Genomic DNA, 23,067 nt, shown 5'->3' with positions numbered 1-23,067 from the left:
GTTGGAGGAAGATAAAAAGAAACAAAATAGGAAATGTTTGTTTCAAGTCTTACATAGGAATTTTCATCAGCCAAACTTAAATATATTTTTATGTTAAAATATAAACAACTAAAGAAAAGACCCAGGACTAACAGACATGATGTTATGCTGAGAGGTGGAATTCTTCTCCAACGTTTTAAGTGGGTTCATACCTAAAATGAAGCTATTGACACAGTTCACTAACTTCCCACTTTTGAGAAGCTATACAAATATTTGAACTTATCACTTGTAGCCCTGCTTTACGTAAGTCTTCCTAGTAGTCATTTAAAACAGATACAGTAGCCTAGCTTACAACCCAATGTCTGTTATTAACTCCTTTCTTCCTTCTCCCTTTTACAGTATGAGTTGGAAAAGCTGAGATGGTTTCTCAGTCTTGTTGGGAAACTGGGGTAACCACATGAATGAATTTAGGCCTGTAAAACCTAAACAGAGGTCTGCTGCGGATTTTGGGGAAAATTTTGCTCTCCTAACAAAAGGGAAAGATACCAGCCCTTTCCCTTCCTCCTGCCTTCTACGTGGAATTGATACCACAATAACAGCTACCATCTTGAGACCATGAAGGAGGGATCAGTAGAATGCCAGAGCTCCTATGCTGACACAATTAAGCCGCTGACCAACTCCAGTGATTAATGCTAACCTCTGCCTTCTTATTATGTGAGAACATAAACCTTTACTTGGTTAAGCCACTTATAGCCATTTATTCTGTTGTTTGAAGCTGAATTCACGTGTCATTGATGCTAGGAACATTAGGAAATTAGATCAATTCTAATACATATATGTGTGGAAAGAAAAGTAGGCCCGTGTCAGTAATCCGATGTTCTAGTGTCAGTCCTACCACACACAAGCCACATGACCTTGTTCAACCAACAAAACCTCTCGGAGCTTAAATTTCCACGTACACAAAATGGAGGCGACAGTTTTGTCTTATATAACAGCTCATGTGAATATTAAATGAGTATACAACTATCTTAAGCACTCTAAGATCTTATACAAGTAAAATAATCTTTAAAATAAAATGTTTTCACATATTGTAAATATCCCCTATGGTAAAATGCTCTCCCTTCCCCCTCCATGTGTCCACTATCTGCCCCCAACAAATTACAGCCACACTGATGTGTCTGTCATTGGTGACCTAATGCAGAGTGGACAGCTGTAATGCCGAATAACAGCCAGAAGGAAGTAATTGCTCTCCAGTTATGTCAGCACAATTTAAATGTGTCATATGATAGTTACAACCGTACCATTTTGAATGAATATTAAAGATATTTTATAAAGTAAATGAGAAGGATGAAAAGATTTAAAAGAAAATTGTGCCAAAGCCTGGCTAATCAACAACTTACTGTAAACTTGCAGACTGTATTCTTTCTTTGCAGTTCCAGCAACATTCGATGCCACACATGAATAGAGTGCCGCATCAGACTTTTCAGCAATTGAAATTTGTAATTGCCTGCCCCCAGATAAAATTCTAACTCGCCCCATGGAGTCAGTCAGCACTGGAGAGCCTGCAAAGAAGTCCAAATGGCAGAATATGAGGCAGAAATGTAAAGCATTTTGTATACATTACTAAATATGATACTTGTTTACTTAGTTCAAGTATATAAAAGGCAAATGACACTGTAAAATAATCCTGCCCTAGTATGTAAAATGAAGGAGCACTAATATTTAAATGAACTAAAAATTTAAATGATCTTTCTGCTACTTAGTGGGCTTAAGGAGCTGTTGATAAATAAATTGAAAATCTGGTCAAACACAGAATTCATTCTTAATGTACATTGAAAACTGTCACAGAGAAAAAATGTTACTTTTTAATAATATCAACTTTTATTTTATATTCAGGAGGTACAGGTGCAGGTTTATTACATGGATGTATTGTGTGATGCTGAGGTTTGGGGTATGACTGAACCAATCACCCAGGAAGTTTAAAACTTATTTTAAAGAAGAAAATGTAGTTCCTGAATGGTGCATTCTCAATGTTTATAGCTGCCCTATAATGCATTTGATTCAAAAATAATCAATTAATGCAGAATTTTTTTTTCTAGGGAGGAGTTAACAGTCTTAAAAAAATTTCAGCTGGGTAGTGTAGAAGGATCACATGTTGCACATTTAATATAAAGCAATTTTGCTGTCTAGCATTTAGTATGCAAATTCCAGGAAAATTTGTTTATAATCTAACACATTTGTCAAACAAAGTCAATATCCATCTTCTATTTTCATTTAATTTTATAAATTTCAAGGATGAAAACTGACCTTTCTTCTTCCAAATGAGATTTGGGGGTGGAATACCACTTGATTCACACAACAGACTAATGAGATTCCCTTCAATGACTGTAAGTTGAGTAAGTTCATCAGAACCACCAATATTTGGGGGGACTGGAAAAAAATAAAAATATTATTTTTCCACTCATTTCATATAGAATTTTCCTAACAGTTTACATGTAAGATAAAAGGCTTCTACTCAAATGACATAATGAAGAAATTGGCATATGAGGTTGACATCAACATCAAATTAAAAGTCACCTGTAAGATGTAGCATAAATAGCTAATAGCAGACTTCCCATGTACACAGATAGAAATTTATCAAAATATTCAGAATGGCATAAAGAGAAGCTACTTTATCATAACTTACAAAATATGTTAGCTCATATATTTAGCTATTATAAAATGTATATTTGATGCAAGATATTTAGATACCTTGCATCAAAAAGCTAAAGTACCTACCAAGTTTAAACTTAGCCCAGTCACTGTTGCCTGGCTAGCTTTGATATCTCAAATAGTGAACAGAACAGGAAACATAAGGCATATAACATATTCTAAAGAGCAGAGGCAAGGGGTTTTGTCTAAAGAAAGGACATATTACCTATTTCAGATTGCACAGTCTGCTTCTCTACTGGCCTACAGCTTCACCCTGGAACCTTCAAAGTGAATACTGACTACCCAAGATTTTCTCAAAGGCGCTGGAATCTGCAGTTGCTGGCTGAACTCTCCTTGAGGACACTTCTTTGGCTGCAGGACTGTCAGCTGGTAGATGGCTTGTTCTTCCAAACTCCTGAGAGTTGAGGAGTGGGAGAATCCTCTTGCACCCCTAGTGCGGCTTCCGGTCATTGTTCAACCATCCCATGTAAAAGCCTCTATTCCTTTGAGGCTCATATAACCAATTTATTTCTCTCTCTCTCTCTCTCTCTTTTTTTAAATCCCGTCTGTAAACCTGTCATTCTTCCTTTATTCACTGAACACTCTGTGTTCTTATACTTTTCATACTAAGTCCTACCATCACTCTGTATGAACCCAACATCCACATGTATAACCAGTCTAAATACCCTGTCTACTCAGTTATTGATATACCCATCCCATTTTCCATCAGAAGCCATACCATGGCTCTTCCCATCATCTAGAACATTCCTCCTGTAAGTTTATAAATTTAGGCCTCTTTCTGACAACTTCTCTGTTCTTTTTGCTCTCAATTATTCCCAATTCTCAAGTCAATTCCCATTGACTTAATTGAATCTCAAGTGTTTTCACTTCTCAGAAGTCTCCCTATCCAGCTGCCTATTCTTCTGTTTACCGACTTCTCTACTCAGCGTAGATTTCATAATTAATAATTTCAACTGTTCCTTTGTCAATATTCTCAACTGCCTTGTACCTTTGCCCTTCTTATTTGTCAATACCCTTACTCTGGATGAATCCTACAGTTTACTCTGTCACTGATACCACAAACTGAAAGTTCCAAAAGAAAATGACACAATTGCATAGATTGTCACTACTATAAATTTATGATCTCCATTCTAAACTCTACCCTTCTCTACCCCCAGGGCTTCTCATTAATACAAATACTTGAAAATCTATATCTGTAATGGAGACCCTCTCTGAGGTCTAGACTTTTATATCCAACTAACTACTTAACATCTCAAGTTGGATGCCTTAGAAGCATTGTCAAATTTGACTTGTCCAAAACTGAACTGAGCCCTCTTTGTTCCTTCTCTGAGAAAAGGACACTATTATCCTCACGGCCCAGTCGGCTAAGCCACACAGACATCCATCCTTTACTCTTCTTGTTTCCAAACTTCATCTAATCAACTGAACCATGTTGATTCAATTTATTAAATATGTCTGCTTTCTTCTAAAATACAGACCTGAGCATCCGGTCCTTTTTAAAATCTCTTTAGTTTATTCTATCACCTTTAGAATCAAATCTATATGTTTTAAATTGATTTAAGAGGCCTTCTTCAATATGCCTATTTTTACCTTTTTACCTAATATCTCCTCTCTCTCCTCGCATCACACTAGGCTCCATAGTGAAGAATATTAAGCTCATTGAATACAGACAGTATTCTCCAGAGCTTTGCATTGCTTTTACCCTCTTCACAGAGTTAATGCCTGAGCATCCTTAAGGGCTCAGTTAAACATTTCTCATATGCTTTTCTACATAACCACCTATGATAGCTCTTAGGAGGTTTAATTTTGACTATTTAAAGAAATTTCTCCACCAGCCAACTATAAGTTCTGTGAGAGCAACATCATTGTCTTTCTCACTAATTGCTCTATGTCCACACATGGCATAGCGCCTAGAAGATGGAAGCATATAAGTATTTTTTTTAGTTAATCTATCTTTGATGTCTCAACTTTCTCCCTTATTCATTCTTATACCTACTGCATCCTGCTTTCCACTATTACATTGCTTTTCTTTAAGAGGTACTGGTCTGCATATTTGTAAACTATATTTTTTAGTTTAATTTGAATTCTCTGCAATATGTAATATTACTCATTCACTCATCCATTCATCCATATCAAACTTACTTGTGTTCTTCTGAGAACAACATTGTCAATAGTTTCCATGATACATTTTTTTACTGGGTTCTCCTCCGACCTCTCAGGCTCTTCCTTCTCAGTTTCTTATCTAGAGTTTCTTTTACTAGCTCTCTTCTTATATGGTACACCTGAGAGCCATCCTATCTAGTACTCTTCTGTATACATTCTTTTTACCTTCTCCAAGTGATTTCATCTGCTACCTATATAGTTATGTCTGCAACCTTATGTTTTTCACTCTTATCTCCCCTAAATGATAGACTTGTATTTCTGGCTGCAGGGCGGACAGCTTCACATAGTCCACAGGTACCTCAAATATCACATATGAAAAAGGAATTCTTCACCTCAGTTTCTAATTGATCATCACTCCTAATTTTTCTTTTTTCTTTTTTGTCATCTTTACTTGATAACACTTAGTCTAGTGTCTTGTCCATATTTGGAACTAGATAAAAATATTAAATTATTAAATAAATGAACTAGATATAAATAATAAATATTTTTCCCATTTGAAAGAAATGAGGATGGAAGGGAAGGGAAAATGGAGAGGGAAAATGGGTAAAAAGAGGCAGGAACAGAAGTTAACGACATATAAGTGGTATATAATGAAATAAATTTACCATATAGTAACTTTTACTATTTAGTAGTAAATTTTACAGGGTGTATAATAGCGTTTCTCATAACCTGCCTGGAGGGTTTTTTAACAATGATAGTCATTTATTAATAAGTCATTTTCTACATCAGTGCATGCTTTCAAAATTTTAAAGAGTATTTCTTCTCCATTGGAATAAAGTTATTTCATCCAGTTTTACTTTTATTTAAAAAATGTTTGTGAATAAACTATAAATCAAAGGTAAATTCAGCTTATAATTTCAATAATTAAAAAGTTTAAACAAATACAATCAAAATGAAGAGGGCTTATTAAGTTATGAGTTTTTTAAAGTATGTAAAATACAGGTGAATGTACTGGAAATGGGAATGGTTTTTAGCTGACAGCCACAGCTGAAGCAAAAGTTGTGACTGTAAGAATTATCTTAATTAGTAACAAATGGTAAAATTTCAGCTGATAATAGCTTTTCTCCCTGGTTATTATAGTAATCTAATCTCCCACCACACAAATGAATACATTATAAATGAGTTTTTTAAAGTATGCGAAATACAGGTGAATATACTGGAAATGGGAATGCTTTTTAGCTGATAGCCACAGCTGAGGCTCAAGTTGTGACTATAAGAATTACCTTAATTAGTAACAAACGGTAAAATTTCAACTGAGAATAGCTTTTCTCCCTGATTATCATAGTAATCCTATCTCCCACCACGCAAGCACCTGTGTTCTTTCTCTCACATACACACACAGTTCACATATATAATTTGGCTTTTTGGCTTATTTTTCTTTCCATTGACGAACCCACCACTAGTTACTAGAGAAGGCCCAATCATTACGAGACGCTGGCTGTGGAAGACAAAGGGCATGTTACTCAGGCAGATGAGGAGAATCCTTCAACATCAAAGTTACAAGAAAGTTCATCTAGAGTTGCTCTCGAAGTAGTCATACGAACTGATACCCAGGACAGTTCAGAACCATGTAAATGTACTAATTGTTGTTCATCTACCTATTATAATCAGTTTTAGTTACATGGATGAATGTCATTTTAAGTGACACAAAAACCACAGTCTGCATCATTTGCTTTCAAGAGCTGATTACACTTACCCCAAATATTGACATTGTAATTTTTTTCAGTTTTTCCAGCAACATTTGTTGCTTCACAAGTGTAACGACCAGTGTCTTGAACCTGAGCATCTTCAATCTGAAAACAAAATCATCCTTTGAAATCACACTTTCTATTTCACTTGAGGTTTTTTAAATTAATACTACTTGTGATCTATTATTTTTATTCTGAAGATTTACAAAGATATCAAAAATAGAGAAAATGGCAATATAAATGGCTATATGCCCATCACCCAGTTTCAACACAACAAGGTTCAACCATTTTCATCTATGCCATACCTTATTTTAATCTGGTTTATATTAGGGGTTGAGGGTCTAGAACAGCTTTTTAAATATAATTCAGAAAAAAATAATGAAAAGGTACAATTTCTGTTGAAGTAATTTAAGACTTTAAAATATGAAATCCTTATACATCCAGGAAACTGTCCAGTAAAATAACAGCCTTATTCTTGAGACCAGTAATATATCTTTCTCCCATGCTGAGTCTGTAAGCTTCTTTAAGCTAAGTATTATATTACATTAGCCTCATTCTCCTAGTACCCAGTTTGTTGCTTGGTAGATGAATTAGTATCAGTAAATATTTTTCATGTATTTATGTACAACATGCATCAATGCTCATTCATCCATTGACCATTTGCAGTTATTACAGCACTTGTACTAGGTACTGTAGGTAGAAGACATAAACAGATATAATGTCACATATGGTTTCTGATTTAAGTTTGCAATCTAATTGAGAATATAAAGGATGTGAACATAAAAAAGAATTTAATAATAAATAATATATAATAATACAAGATAATACAAAAGATACAACAAGCAGTATGTGACTTATTGCCAACTAAGTTTGCAATCAATAATTTCTAAAACATTCAATGATCACTGACGTTAGAGTGATCATTTGAAGTATTTCGCTTAGAGGGGTGCACAGAAGGCAGTCAATAAACATTTATTAATCAATTGGTGTGAACAATAGAGATGGAATTAGCTAAAAGAACACATGGAGAACCTAAGAATATTAGACTTGAAAGAGGAAATAAAATCCAACCTCCTCATTTTACAGATAAGGAAACTCAATCAATTAAGATATCTAAATTGCTCAGAGTCACATAATTCGTGGCAGGCTCACTCAAATCTGGGGTTCCAAGTCCTTAAGGTCAGTATGCACAGGCCTGCATGTCTCATAGAAAGAGTCGGGGAGGGAATCATAGAGAGGAGGGATTAATATTTATTGAGCACCTAGTGTGTACCAGGCAAAACAAAATGGCAATATTCTATTACTTGATTTTGTTAGAGATGTGTGTGAATGGTAGTACGTAGGTAAGATACTTTTAACTGACTAATAAGAATTGCATTCCAAAAAAGTTTTCATTTCTCTGATCTTCTCCCTAAACCCCTCAATGGGACAAACTTCTGTACTCACTGAGATTTGCATTTATGCAATTGTCTACCTCCGTCATTTCGTCAGAGTTAAGGTTTGGGAATTTTACCGCATGCTTTCTAGAATGCTAGGCTCTGCCCCTGCGAATGGACAATGACTTTTCTTCTTCTTCTTCTTCTTTTTTTCTTGTGTAGTTCAATTAGTTCATCCCTCTTTCTTTCATCAGTGATTCTGGTCTTTCCTTTCTCACCCAGCTCCGTTGTTATACAATCATAATACCCAAGATCTCCATCCTCTGCCTCTAACATACTCCTTCACGCTCCCTTTCACTCAACCCCATGCTTCTGTCTTCCTTAGGTAAGCTGCCCAGCTTACTGTCTGCCATCTATTTCTCAAGACTCTTTGTTTATCAGTAATAAACCTTCCTTTAGCAAGAGGCTATGTGGTGGTTAGTAGCACGGGTTCTGAAGCCATACTCCCGGTGTTCTAATCCAATTTCTGTCTTTCAGTAACTGTAGGCAGATTACTTAGCTGGTCTTTTGATTTCTCAGTTGGGTTATTATCAGGATGTTATAAACATTTGGCAGTCTTCTGTCCTCCTGAATCCGAATTCCTTAGGCTGACTTTCAATGTCACACTTTATTTCATTCAAATCAACCTTTTCAACATTATTTCCAAATATTCACTTTGTTAAATTCTCTGCTTGAGCCAAACTACCCGACTTGCTTCCCTTGCCTTTTATCTCATCTACCTCTAAAACACTAAGTAGTCTTTTAAGACTAATCCTGGCAATGAGAGCCTCATCTTTTGCCACCCCCCAAAATGTATTATCTGTACCATCCACTTGGTAATTGACTCAGACTATAGTATTCATTGCATTTTTCAACTAAATTGTTAATTTTTTATGTATTTACATGAGGTTGGAAGACATCAAGGACATGAAGTGTGTCATGCTTGTTTGCATTTCTTTTTTTTTTTTTTTTTTTGAGACAAAGTCTTGCTCTGTCACCCAGGCTGGAGTGCAGTGGTGTGATCTCAGCTCACTGCAACCTGCACCTCCCGGGTTCAGGCAGCTGTCTTGCCTCAGCCTCCCAAGTAGCTGAGATTACAGGTGCATGCCACCATGCCAGGCTAATTTTTGTATTTTTAGTAAAGACAGGGTTTCACCATGTTGACCGGGCTGCTCTTGAACTCCTGACCTTAAGTGATCTGCCCACCTTGGCCTCCCAAAGTGTTGGGATCAGGTGTGAACCACCATGACTTTTTGCATCTTTGTCCAGAGCACCTAAAATGGGCACTTGGTGATTGGCTGGAAGACTGAAGGTGAGGCACACCTTGGATTATTTCTATGATATTTTCCTGGAAGCATTTTTTGAGATCGTTTCTGGATATGGATGACAAATAATTGAATCTCACTAAGCACAAAATTTAAAAATATTACAAACCTCATCAATAAAAGGGTTCCTAGAATTTTGTAAGAGAAAATTAGTCCAACACTTGTGAAAGACAGGCACGCTAAATAGGGGTAGTACCAAAACCATGAACTTACAATAACATAAGATAAAATAAATGAATCCATATCCTTACCTTTAACACACTTCCATTTTCAGATATACTGAGGCCTGGTTTCTTCAGCAAGGGGTGGCCGTCTTTTAACCAAGTAAGAGTAGGTGGGGGAATGGCATCGCTTTGACATAGTAACTCCACAGCTTGGCTAATGAGGACAGAGACATTCTGTTCTTCTCCCATAATGTTTGGTGGAACTACATGAAAGATGGGTTTTCTTTCAGGATAAAACAGGCCAGCACACTATTTATATTCATTCATTATCAGGACATATACTGAATACCTTTACTGGTTCTTTTAAGATGTAGGGGCCGGGCGCGGTGGCTCAAGCCTGTAATCCCAGCACTTTGGGAGGCCGAGACGGGCGGATCACGAGGTCAGGAGATCGAGACCATCCTGGCTAACACGGTGAAACCCCGTCTCTACTAAAAAATACAAAAAACTAGCCGGGCGAGGTGGCGGGCGCCTGTAGTCCCAGCTACTCGGGAGGCTGAGGCAGGAGAATGGCGTAAACCCGGGAGGCGGAGCTTGCAGTGAGCCGAGATCGCGCCACTGCACTCCAGCCTGGGTGACAGAGCCAGACTCCGTCTCAAAAAAAAAAAAAAAAAAAAAAAGATGTAGGATCACAATCATTCTAACATACCCTTTTGCATCACTTGGTTCAGAATCAAGTACTAGTAAATCACTGATTAATGTATTCTTGTTGAACAATGCTTCTCACTTTTTATTTAAAAAACGTTTAGAATGGGAAGTTCTCATCAAGTGCCCAAATAAGAAACTTTTAGAACTAGATGTTACTGCGTAAGGTTTTCAAAGTAACAAATCACTCATGAAATATTTTAGAAACAATAAGCTAAGAGTGAATACACCTCCAATATTTATTTGTAATTTTTGCAAAAGAAATAGATGTCATAGTCACAGAGGCAACATTAAAAAATAGTTGGAGGATATCATAGAGCTCATCCAGTCCCATCTCTCAGTGTGCAAAACATAAAATTGGTGTCAGATAATAGCTTGTGCAAAATAATATGGTTAATTGGTGGTAAAGTTAGGAGCCTCCTGACTTGCAGTTTAGTGTTCTTTTTGGTTTTCCATGGTGACAGAATAAAGAACAAATCAATTCAATGACCAGCTGCACAACATACTCACAATTGCATAAGAGGAAATAAGTGGAAATTTTAATGAGATTAAAATTAGGATTCCCTGGCTATATAAAGCTCCTTAGATGCTGAAATGTGTTTTCCGAAAAGTTTAAGAAACCTCTTTCCCTTGGGTGTATTAAAGAATACAGTAAACAATCATTTATCTTAGATGGTTTAGGTACAGTCCTGCCAAGAATGAGAGGGTGGGCTCCATAACTTCTCAAAGACTCTTTTAGGCCTGTGTATATAATTATTCAGAAACACAAACTAATGATGAAATCAGGCCTGTTATAAAAGGCCACTCCAACAAAGCACAGAGGGGAATTTCCTTGGCCATTTCTCACAAAATCCCATCACTATGCAGGGCTATAGAAAATTTGCCATATTTGTAGCATTTTTTTTTTTTTTTAACTACAAAAAAAGGTTAAGTTGTACTAAAATGTTTTGGTAGAAACAAGATTTTTGTGGTAAAAATATTATTATCGTTTATCAGCCATTGTTTCAGGCTTGATACTCCATCAGCATGTGGCAAGATAAAGAAGGCAATAGACTTTGACTATAGTAGTAGTATTGTGCCTCTGTAACCATGAGGTTTCTCTGTTACTATGTCTGCTACAGAGGGAAAGGGTATGAACTAAAGAGCACTTTCATGCGCTGTTTTGGGGTGCAGGACTTATGTTAAACTCAAAGAAATTGATGCTGAAGGAAGAAACACACTGCACAATGGCTGAGACTGACCAATGGAGCATTTGTGCAGAGATTCATGATGTTCCTTCTGCTAAATTTAGTAGTATACACAGACATCTGGCTCTTGATAAGTTTAAAGTAATCTGAGAAACAGAAAACACTGACATTATTGATGTGTGACACATTCAATAAAAGATACATGATTAGTCTGTTTGAGATTAAAACTACTATAAAAATAGCAAAGTGAGCACAATTAGTGCCACTTTCTTTCTTTTTTTTTTTTTTTTTTTGAGAAGATGTTTCGCTCTTGTTGCCCAGGCTGGAGTACAATGGCACAGTCTCGGCTCACTGCAACCTCTGCCTCCCAGGTTCAAGCAATTCTCTTGCCTCAGCCTCCCAAATAGCTGGGATTGCAGGCATGTGCCACCACAACTGGCTAATTTTTTTTTTTTTTTTTTTTTTTTTTGTATTTTTAGTAGAGACGGGGTTTCACCATGTTGACCAGGCTGGTCTCAAACTCCTGACCTCAGGCGATCCACCTGCCTTGGCCTCCCAAAGTGCTGGGATTATAGGCGTGAGCCACTGAGCCCGGCCTAATTAGTGCCACTTTCTAAAGATGCCATGAAAACAGATTCACAAGTCCTAGCACTCAGGAAGCCCTAAATAGAACAGCTGATTTCACATCTTGCAAATAATTTTAGGTAAAGTTTGGCCTCATTGAATAAAAAAGTACCATAACTGTATAAAAATGTTTGTCTTAGATTATTTGTAGAATCTACAAAACAGCATGAGTTCATTATGACTGCAGAAGTGAAAGTCGGAAACAATTCAAGACTACAGAATGCTAATTCATTTCCAAATATATTTTCCTTCAGTTACTTTCTTTTTTACACTAAATGAGTTGAATCAAGTTCAAAAGGAAACCAGATTTTTTAAATGAGAGGGAAAAATGCAAAAACAATGGAGTATTTGTTTAAGGGACAAAAACTGAAGCAAATCTAATTATAGCCGAGGATATATATTACCAAAACATGTATTTTTTTTTTGTCCTGTCTCTCATTTCCAACTTTTTGTTTAGTCTGAGAAGAGAACAAGGGTTCTACCCTTTAGATCCTCAGCTTCCTTAGATGTTATCCCTATTTTGCTTTGTGGTTATGTTGCTTAGGAAGGGATGTGTTCTGGACCTGTTTCTCATCCTAAGCGTTATGTTTGTTAAATTTAATTACTAAAATCAGACTTGTCATAGGGTTGTCATTGCTGGGAAGCTGAAGAATGTATGATCTCCAGGAAAGTTCTCTAAGCTTAAGTTTAAAGAAAAGGTACTATATGAATCCAAATCTTTTAAAAACTCAATTCTCTTGTTTCAATATCTCAGGGTATGGCAAAACATACTCTGAATTATACCAGGGAGAAAAATTTTAACAAACTACTCATAATTGTAGGAAAAGCTACTTTGCCTACTATCTACTTCTCCTATTCCATCCCCCAACACCACCACACCCCCCAGTGTAAATCTGAAGGTGATTTATCTCTGGGAATTAACATTCATTAGGCTCTAATTAGACACACATCACCAAGGTTACTACTACAAATATAAAAATAAAATTTATGGAAATAATACTAATAGTGAAATACAGATTGGACACTGATTTTAGATTAAAAACCTGTTTTACTTTTATACTTTTTCAGCAGCTTGCTGCATGTGTATTTCAATGGCTTAACACATATAAACATTCCCAAACATATATATCAGCTAGCCACTTGACTTTTATATCAGAGAAAGATACTGATTTTCAGCCTAAGAAAGTAGTATAGAAGTATCTTAGCAAATGATAAGGAATAGTGATGCATGTTTCTGTAATTCCTGGAAAATATCAACTCCTTATCATCTCCCAGGTTCATTCTTGACACTAGCCAGTGTAGAAATGTAAGGAGACCATCTCAGATTTCTGTGTTGACTAAAACCCTGTCAAGACCAATGTCACCCCTCTGCTTGCTTCCTAATGACTGAAGAACTACTGTGTTACACACTTGATTAATTGATGAATCAGTCTCAAAGGATATTTTAGAATGGAAACTTTCCAGTTCTTCATAAAGCATAAAAGCGACTCAATTCAGGGAAGGAGTTAAAATTCCTGGGGTTGGGCATTATAGACCTATCTGTTACCTCAAATACCTAAGCAAATCTGGAGGCTGGATGTGAACTCATGTCAATTGCAATAGCAACAAAAAAGAAAGAGCATAGAGAACCCTTTGGTAGTGTACCGATGCCAACTAAAACTTTTACTTTCATTAAATATGTATGATATCCATAACAAGGGGTCTTTTTATGAAAACATTATGTAACAATATATGTTAGTTGTGATCATTACATTTACATTGGCAAACATATAAGAGAAGACAACATGGTCCACATTGTCTGGAGGTAAAATTTTTTAAAAAGGTAATATATTTCAGAAAGGAATGAATTATTTGGAAGTGAGGTAGGACTTTAAGGAGAAGGCTTGCATTCTGCATTAAACAGAAACTCTTCAAGAGGTCATAAAAGAAATAATTTCATTATTCCGTGAACTAAGAAATATAATGCAAATAAGCCACAGAAAAAAAGTCTAAAAGAGTTCTGAATGTAAAGGTATACTGGAATGTGGATAGACAAGCATAATATATAAACGGAGATCAAGAGGCCCCAACTTTCTTCTGGGGCTCTTTTGCTGTGATGGGATCGGATATTTCCTTTTGTGATCATTGTGGGCAGCATTGAGAGTGGGAAAAACTTAAATTTTGCCTACATTTATATTAACTTTTTGCTTCTCAAAGAGCCCTTAATGCACAAACATAGTATTGATCACAAATATGCTGATTACAAATAATTAGAAAGTAATAAAAGCATGGCTTTGAGTAGAATGAATGAAGAGAGCTACTTGAACAGATACTTGCTTCAATGAGAAGATTATCTCTTCTAAATGGCAGAGCTGCTATCCACAGTCATGGTTTTCAGAGTACTCTATAAAACCAACACCCTACATGCTGGCTGTGTGCATTTTACTTTCTCAGAACTTTAAAAAAGGAAAATCGTCCAAAGTCAGATATAAGACAGAAAGAGAATCTGATTTGAATTGATCCTGTAATATCATTTCTAAGGTTCATTGTTCTTTATTGTCAACAACTTCTCTTAACTTTCTCAATGATTTTAGGACCCAAACACATGTCTATCAGAGCAAAATTAATTACTAAAATGTCTCACCATATACTCGGAGGTCAATGTCCCTTTGTTTTTCTCCAGCAGCATTCACTGCCACGCAGGTGTACCTTCCTGTGTCACTGATTTGTGCACTGGTCAATGCTAGGATTCGACCACCAGAGAGAACCTATTAATGATAAGAATGCTGAATAACCAATATGTCTCTGAGAATGGTAGGTGTAATAGATGTTTTCTCTTATTTTTTTGTGGTTAGTCAGTTAACATTTGCCTTTTAGGAAGATTTTCCCTTGGATATTTTTAAGTAGGCAAACATCATATAATACTCTTTTCATCTTCTCAGTGGAAGAATGTAAGAGGCTAGAATTAAATTTGGTAATGACTACCGAAAATAAGTCTTTACATACGGCATCAGATGAAAGTCAACTTTCATCCATACGCACTACAAACAGAGAGAAAGATGCCAGCGGAGAAACATGAGTTGGAATAAAAGGCACTAATTCTCTTTCTAATTTTTCTTTGGGTAAAAAGGTAAGAAACTGAAATTAACAACAAAGTAGTAGCCAAATTAATTAATAAGCTACATTGATTATCCTTCATCCCATGGATTCAGTCGTATTTCTAAAATACTGACATTAACTCTGGATGTTCTATGATCCCAAATTTTGAAAGCATTAGATTTGCAAGAAAACCTGAAGAAGTAGAATGTTAGGAGAACTATGCTTTCTGTTAGACAAGATAAAAATTAAACTAGGTATACATGCACTTCTATATTTTTAATTTTGACTCAATATAATGCATTTAAAATTTTTCTAGGACTCATATTTTACTTCTCATGATGTTTACATTATATTTTTTCTTACTATATTACTTGATGTTTTTGTAGAAGTATATACGCTCCGTGTAGTCTCTGATTCATAACTATTTGAAGACATTTAAACCTAAATTCTACCAGAAAATTCCTGTTTTGTTGATTAACATTTCTTTGTGTAAAGTATCTATTGTGGTAGTAGCAGAAAGTGGAGTGGGGCAGGTAGAAAACAACAAATATCTAAAACAAATGGTCAAAATATAACACCTAAAAGTAAGATAAGGGAACTCTTAGAAACAGTGAGCTTTTAATGAATTATTTGGGGATCCCAGTTATGTGTCCATGGATTTTATGGCTGCATATGTGTACTTAAAAAATAGTATCTGTTAATCCTTGTTCTCTAAATCTCTTCAACAGTTTTACGTGTGTACTTCCTGTACTGAATAATCAGGTGGTAAATGTCACCAAAGAAATGAATGAAGGTACCTGTATTCCATTAGAAAAACTAGAAACAGGACTCCCATCTTTCAACCAGGTCAGACTTGGGGCAGGAATACCTCTGGCTTCACATTCTAACCTCACCGGGTTATTAACCACCACTGCCACCATGTTATTGCTGCCAGAAATTGATGGGGCCACTGAAAAAAACAAATGAAGGTAAGACATGTTAATATCACAGGATTTGTGATCTCAAATGACGAAAACTACATGTAATGTCTACAATATTGTGTTCTTATTGGAGGGTTTGTTTACTTGTTTTTTGGTAAGTTCTTTCACCTCTCTTATTTAAGATCTAATCACAGCCATCCTGTGAGATAAATAGAGCAAGTATCAATTTCTCCATTTCACAGATAAGGAAAAACAAGTTTTGCCAGTTTGTTTAAGAAATCAGTTTTTTATACCAGAGTGGAATTTTATTTATTGATTTCTAGGCTTGTGTATGTGTGTGTGCAGGAACACACATGTGTACCCCCCTTCACTGCATCCACTGTAGTATGTTAACTACCAACTCCTCTTAAAAGCATTATTAGAGATAATCACTCAGAAACATTTCACTAATACCTATGATTCTTTTAGAGAGCATTTACAAGCAGTGTTTTTTTGTCGTTAGCTAACAGTATCAATGACTATTTCAACAACTCATTGAAAGCAAACTTAAGTCAACAGCATGTGGAAATTGAGCATTTTAATAGGAATCAGGAATAAGCACATTTATAAGTTTTAGAACACTATGCCCTTACATAAAGATGACAATAACACACTCTGTTAAATACTTACACAAAAATTTTATAGAAGCACTTAATCATTTTGAATGCTTCTTTACCCCAGAATGAATCTAGGTGAAGTGGCACTAACCATGAACTTGCAGACTGTAAAATAACTCTGTAGCTCCAGCTGAGTTGATGGCCACGCATTTATATATGCCAGCATCTGAGATCTGGGCACTTTCGATATCAATGATCTGTCCTCTGTTCAAGAAAGTCATGCTGGTGGAACCTGAGAGTAGACGATTATCTTTGTACCATGTAATAACTGAAAGAAGAAGGGGAGAAGATGATCTATGTAAAAATTTTTTTAATTAAATATACTAAGTTGTATCTTAGCTAAGTCGCAATTACTTTATTCTTATACTTATCATCTGAATTTAATCTGTTTAAGTAATCATCTCTTTAGCTTTGATTTTAGAGAAGGTAACCCTTAGAGAAACACCAAGAGCCAAGTCAGTGAGTCCTGAAAATGAATTTAGAAGAAAGATATTCTTTAGTATCTCTAATATATCAGTATTATTTAATAGCAAACTTTCAACTTATCTATTTTTTTTGTTGTATGTTTCCTCTCATCCATAAAATGTTGGCTATATGCCTAACCAAACCAAATACCATACACATTATTGACCTCAAAAATGTATGTTGTTACTGATTCATATGAATAATCTACCAGTGGTGGAAATATACAAAACAAAGTTGTAGTCTCATTAGAATGACAATTTGATGTAGCTTCATTAAGATGCTTTTAAGTTAAAAAAAAGTTTCAGCATAAATGGATATAAACCACCATGTGGGTCTTGTGGCCACAATACTGACAATAAGATGATTAAGGTATTCACATATTTCTACATTTTTTAAATAAATTGTTTCAAGCAGTTAAAGGCAATAAAAATTCAAAAATTTTATCTAACTGATAATATTCTTATCAATGTTTCACCCATGAAATGTATTCTATAACCTGTTCTTTATGAGTAATTAGTATATTATGCTCAAAACCAGTTTCAGTTATTCCCAGAAATCTTAAAATATTAAGTTATAGAGTCCACAAGTAAACATACCAGGCACAGGATTTCCAGCTGCCTTACACTCCAGCTGTACAGGGTTGCTCACCACCACAGTCTCATTCAGCACCTTCCCTGCATCTTCCAGACTAGGTGGTTCTGCAAGAGGCCCAAACAGATACTTATAAGTAGAATATTTAAGCTGAAATTGTTTGCTCAATTAAAATTATAATTTTTCTTCCTTTCTTCTTTTTTTCACATATATACACTGACCTATTTGGAATAAAAGTATACTATCAAATAGATTGAAGAACAAGATTTAAAAAAATCTAAATAAGTTTTCTGGATCACACATTTCTCTGTGTCCAGATAGGAAAATCCTTAGAATTATATAGATTAGTAGAGGAGTAAAAAAAGTTAAAGAAAGATTTTTTATTGTACTTAATCTGATTGATTTGGTAAGTAATTATCTTTACCAAGAAGTAATTAGTCTACTAAATTTGAACTCTTCCAGTGAAGAAGAAATCAACATCTCAAAATATCTTACTTTATCTTTGGATAGCACTGTCTTAAGCTATTTCAGGAAAAGCAGAGTAATTTTTGTGTGTTTTTTGGCAGCTTTTTTCCTTTGATATAAAATTTAAACTTAAGTTATTCACAAAATAAAACAGAAAAGTATATTTTCAACTTTAAGTAATTACTGATAAGGATGATCTGTTATTTACTACAGTTGGAAAGTAGGAATTCGTGAAGTCTGAGAGGCGTAATATAAAAGAAATAACTTGGAACATTAATTCCATGTTTTCAACAATATCTCAAGGAGTGTGAGAGGCATACCAGGATAAGAAAATTACAAGGGAATTAAAAGTTCTGTCTTGTTTGAAAAAGATGTTGTAAATTAGTATCTGAAGTTGACAGAGAAAAACATATTTTAAGAATTTGCTACATTTAACTAATTCAATGCACTAGAGACCCTCAACCCACTTACTATCAATAAATCCATCAATCCATTAATCTACCAAAAACGGGAAAGGGGGAAAGAAGGAAAGAAAACAAGAAAAAATAGAAGTAAGATGGCAGAAATAAAATCAAATACATAAATATGAATGAGTTCATTTAATTGTTTAATAGAATTTTTTTGACACTTAAAATAGTGACTTTTTGACACGTTAATACTTGTATGGGTGGCCGGGTGTGGTGGCTCATGCCTGTAATCCCAGCACTTCGGGAGGCTGAGGCAGGCGAATCACAGGTGAGGAGTTCGAGACCAGCCTGGCCAACATGGTGAAACCCCGTCTCTACTAAAAATACAAAAAATTAGCCAGACATAGTGGTGGGTGCCTGTAATCCCAGCTACTTGGGAGGCTGACACAGGAGAATCACTTGAAAGTGGGAGGTGGAGGTTGCAGTGAGCTGAGATCATGCCATTGCACTCCAACCTGGGCAACAAGAGTGAAACTCCACCTCAAAAAACAAACAAACAAACAAACAAAAAACAAAAAAAACAACTTGTGTGGGTGACAAGGTTTGGCTATGTCCCCACCCAAATCTCATCTTGAATTTTGGCTTGGAGGGTCCCCACTGGTAGATAACTGAATCACGGGGGCGGTTCCCCCATACTGTTCTCATGGTAGTGAATAAATCTCATGGGATCTGATGGTTTTAGATCCATCAGATTGCCTTGGCTCTCATTCTCTTCTCTTGTCTGCCACCATGTGAGATGTGCCTTATGCCTTCTGCCATGATTGTGAGACCTCCCCAGCTATGTGGAACTGTGAGTCCATTAAACCTCTTTGTTTTCTAGATTGCCCATTCTTGGGTATGTCTCTATCGGCAGCATGAAAATGGACTAATACAATGGGTTAAAACTATTTTTTAATTAAAATATCTAAGTGGATAAGGAGCACAAATAAAAACCCACAAAAACGTTACAATAAGGAGCTAGACAAAGATATACAATAATTTGACATCAATTTCTGATAAATATACAAAGCAAAAATTATTAAACATGACAAAACAGCATGCTTTATATTAACATGTTACAATTCATGAATAATATTTTATAATGACAATACCTTATGCATTGAATAACAAAGCAAAAATTGTTAGAAAGCAAGAAAAATTCAAATACTCTAAAAGTGGTGTATTTTAATATGTCTTCCTCAGAAACTGGCTGTGTAGTGAAACAAAAAATACAGTTGTAAAGAATATGAAAAATAAAGTACCCATCCAGATTATGTATGCATATGTGTATGTGTGTGTTTGGGGATTTGTAGTTACCAAAGAATATATATGTTTTTTAAATGACAATGGAATATTTTCAAAATGAAATATTAGCCCACAAAATACCAATAAGGTGTTTTATAATCACAATTTTAAAAAACTACAAAATGTAAATCAACAACAAATATACAAAGTTATCTACATGGGGAAAATCTCATTAAAGATGAAATTAAAATAAGAGTATAAGTTTAGAAAAACGTAAAGTGAAATTGATTAATGTTAAAACCTGTAGGATGTCACTAAAGCAGTACAGTACTTAAAGAAAATCTAAAGCCATAATTAACATATATGAAAAACAAGAAATAATGGAAAAAAGTCCTAAGCACTCAACCCAGAATTTAAAAGACCAATACAATAAACCAAAACAGGCTAGAAATAAATAATAAATATAAAAGCAGAAAACAAACAAAATCAAAGAAGATAATAACACTCAAAGTTGATTTTTGAAAAGTCTAAAATAAAGTCTGTTTTCAGAAGTAGATGTCCTTTGGGTCAAATCTCTTTTGTCCTGGGAGTTTTTCCTAAAGGCTCACCCTAGAACCACCCCTCCTTCACTCTTACAATTACTTTTGTATTCATTTAATTCCATGTATTAACCCTGCCTGTTTGAAATGCCTAGAATGCTTCTGTTTTCTGCGCTGAATTCTGATTATCAACATAGTATTTAAGGACACAAGACCTCTAAATACGGCTATCTAACTTTTCCAACTGGAAAAGAAAAAAGGAAGAATGATCAGTCCATGGCACATTCCTTCAAAACAGCTTTTTAAATACTTGAAGCCTTCTGGACTGAAGTGCTCATTGAAGAATTTGACAGACTATGTAGCTGCTACAATAAAACACTACGATGGGAATAAGAAATACAGAGCTATGGAATGGGTTGGCAATTTCTCACTTCACTAGAGAACTTTAAGAAAGATTGGATGTCAGCAAGAATGCCACACTAAGGACTCAAAAAATCTACTCCTCCAGTAAAGAAACAAAAACATTGGAAACATTGTCAAAATCAACCTTTTCAGAACTTGGGAAATTAACCAAAGACTTGCAAAAATCCAAAAAGTATTTATTAAAAAATAAGTAGCTAAATTTCATTTAAAACAGTGAGTTTTGTGGCATTTTAACTGACCTACCCCTGTCACCCTCTCTCCAGCTCAAACTTGAAAACAAATAGTCCAATAATCGCAGTGAAAAAAGCAGCCTAGCAGACACTGAAGGAAGTACAATAGGTTTCAAGCTACCCGAAAGTACCATTCTGAGAGAACTGTCATTATTTGACCTGTCTGGCCTTTCTGTGAAAGTTCCTATTTGCAAGATTTTTCTTTATTTAACCAGACTCAATGTTCTGTCAGTGCAAACCTTTTCCCCAGGGGTAAAGTCTTTATAAACAGACTTCATAGAATTTATATAGAAAAGTTCGTTTCCTTATGTTTCTAAAACAAATTACCTCAAACTTGGTAGCTTAAACAATACAAATTTATCTTACAGTTTTTTAGGTCAGAAGTCTAACATGGCCCGACTGGGTTAATATTAAGGTGTTAGCAGAGCTGAATTCCCTTCTGGAGGCTCTAGAGGAGAATCTGTTCCCTTGCCTTTTCCAACTTCTACAGGCCATTTCCTCCATCTTCAAAGCCAGCAATGGGCAGGCCATGTGAGGATGTGAGTGGAGCATTCTTCTCATATTATATCACTCTGATATGCTGCTTCCCTTTTCCACATTTAATGATCCTTATGATTACATTGGGTTCATCCAGATAATTAGGTATTATCTTCCTATTTTAAGGTCAAATGATTAACAACCTTAATTCCCCTTTATGATGTAACCTAACATATTAACAGGTTCAAGGATTAGGATATGAAAATTTGGGAGGATGCCAGTATTCTGCCTACTCACTAATGAATCAAGACACAACAATGAAAACCAGCAACAAAAAACAATAACAATAAAAATCATGAGGAGAGAAGGATATGATTTTCAGAGTTGCCACATTATATTATTTAAAATACCTACTTTTTCAACAAAAATCACAAGATAGCATTGCTCATACATAGAAAAAGAAGCAGCATAGAAACTGTCCATCAGGAAACTTAGAACCTAGATATTGGATTTACTAGGTAAAAACTTTAAATCTGCTATTTTAAATACAATTAGCCCTCTCTATCTGCAGTGTCAATCAACCACAGATTGGAAATTTTTTAAATAAAAAATAACAATACAACAATAAAAATACAAATAAAAAATGTAGTATAACTACTAATTACATAGCATTCATGCTGTATTGGGAATTAAGTAATCTAGAGACAATAAACTATATAAGAGGATGTGTATACACAAATACTATACAATTTAATGTTTATCTCAATAGTTTTTGGGGTACAGGTGGTGTTGGTTACATGGATAAGTTCTTCAGTGGTGATTTGAGATTTTAGTACACCCATCACTCGAACAGTATATGCTGTACCCAATATGTAGTCTTTTATCCCTCATCCCCCGTCACACTTCCCCCTGAATCTCCAAAGTGCATTATATCATTCTTATGCCTTTGCATCCTCATGGCTTAGCTCCTACTTATAAGTGAGAACATACAATATTTGATTTTCTATTCCTGGGTTACTTCACTTAGAATAATGGCCTCCAACTCCATCCAAGTTGCTGCAAAAGACATTATTTCATTCCCTTTTATGGCTGAGTAGTTTCCATGGTGTGTGTGTGTACATATATATAATATATATAATATATATTTTTTATATATATATATATATATTTATCACATTTTCTTTATCCACTCTGGTTGATGGGCACTTAGGTTGGTTCCATATCTTTGCAATTGCGAATTGTGCTGCTGTAAACATGCATGTGCATGTGTCTTTTTCATATAACGACTTTTTTTCTTTTGGATAAATACCCAGTAGTGAGATTGCCGGGTTGAATGGTATTCTACTTTTGGTTCCTTAAGGAATCTTCATACTGTTCTCCATAGTGGTTGTACTAATTTACATTCCCACCAGCAGTGTATAAGTGTTCCCTTTCACTGCATCCACAGCACATCTTTTTTTTTTTTTTTTTTTGCTTTTTACTTATGGTCATTGTGTTAGTTCATTCTCATGCTGCTAATAAAGACATACCCAAGACTGGGTAATTTATAAAGGAAAGAGGTTTCATTGAC

The 23,067-nt window shown here is 35.2% G+C and overlaps 1 protein-coding gene across 6 annotated transcripts in view; it reads right to left on the bottom strand.

Moving 5' to 3' along the window:
- Nucleotides 1–23,067, bottom strand: part of HMCN1 (hemicentin 1) — a 454,750-nt gene that overhangs the window by 132,938 nt on the left and 298,745 nt on the right. For all 6 annotated transcript variants that reach the window (XM_015447093.4, XM_015447120.4, XM_005540243.5 and 3 more), the window contains 8 exons: nt 17,678–17,779; nt 16,708–16,884; nt 15,838–15,989; nt 14,586–14,709; nt 9,534–9,709; nt 6,551–6,647; nt 2,287–2,409; nt 1,380–1,541 (listed from right to left, as the gene is read on the bottom strand). In XM_015447093.4, the coding sequence (XP_015302579.3) occupies nt 1,380–1,541; nt 2,287–2,409; nt 6,551–6,647; nt 9,534–9,709; nt 14,586–14,709; nt 15,838–15,989; nt 16,708–16,884; nt 17,678–17,779 (1,113 nt within the window). The remainder of the gene's footprint in view (nt 1–1,379; nt 1,542–2,286; nt 2,410–6,550; nt 6,648–9,533; nt 9,710–14,585; nt 14,710–15,837; nt 15,990–16,707; nt 16,885–17,677; nt 17,780–23,067) is intronic.

This window comes from Macaca fascicularis, chromosome 1 (assembly GCF_037993035.2).
Source record: "Macaca fascicularis isolate 582-1 chromosome 1, T2T-MFA8v1.1".
Taxonomy (NCBI): domain Eukaryota; kingdom Metazoa; phylum Chordata; class Mammalia; order Primates; family Cercopithecidae; genus Macaca; species Macaca fascicularis.
Note: the sequence above shows the minus strand (reverse complement) of the source record. Positions and strands in the feature narration are given on the sequence as shown.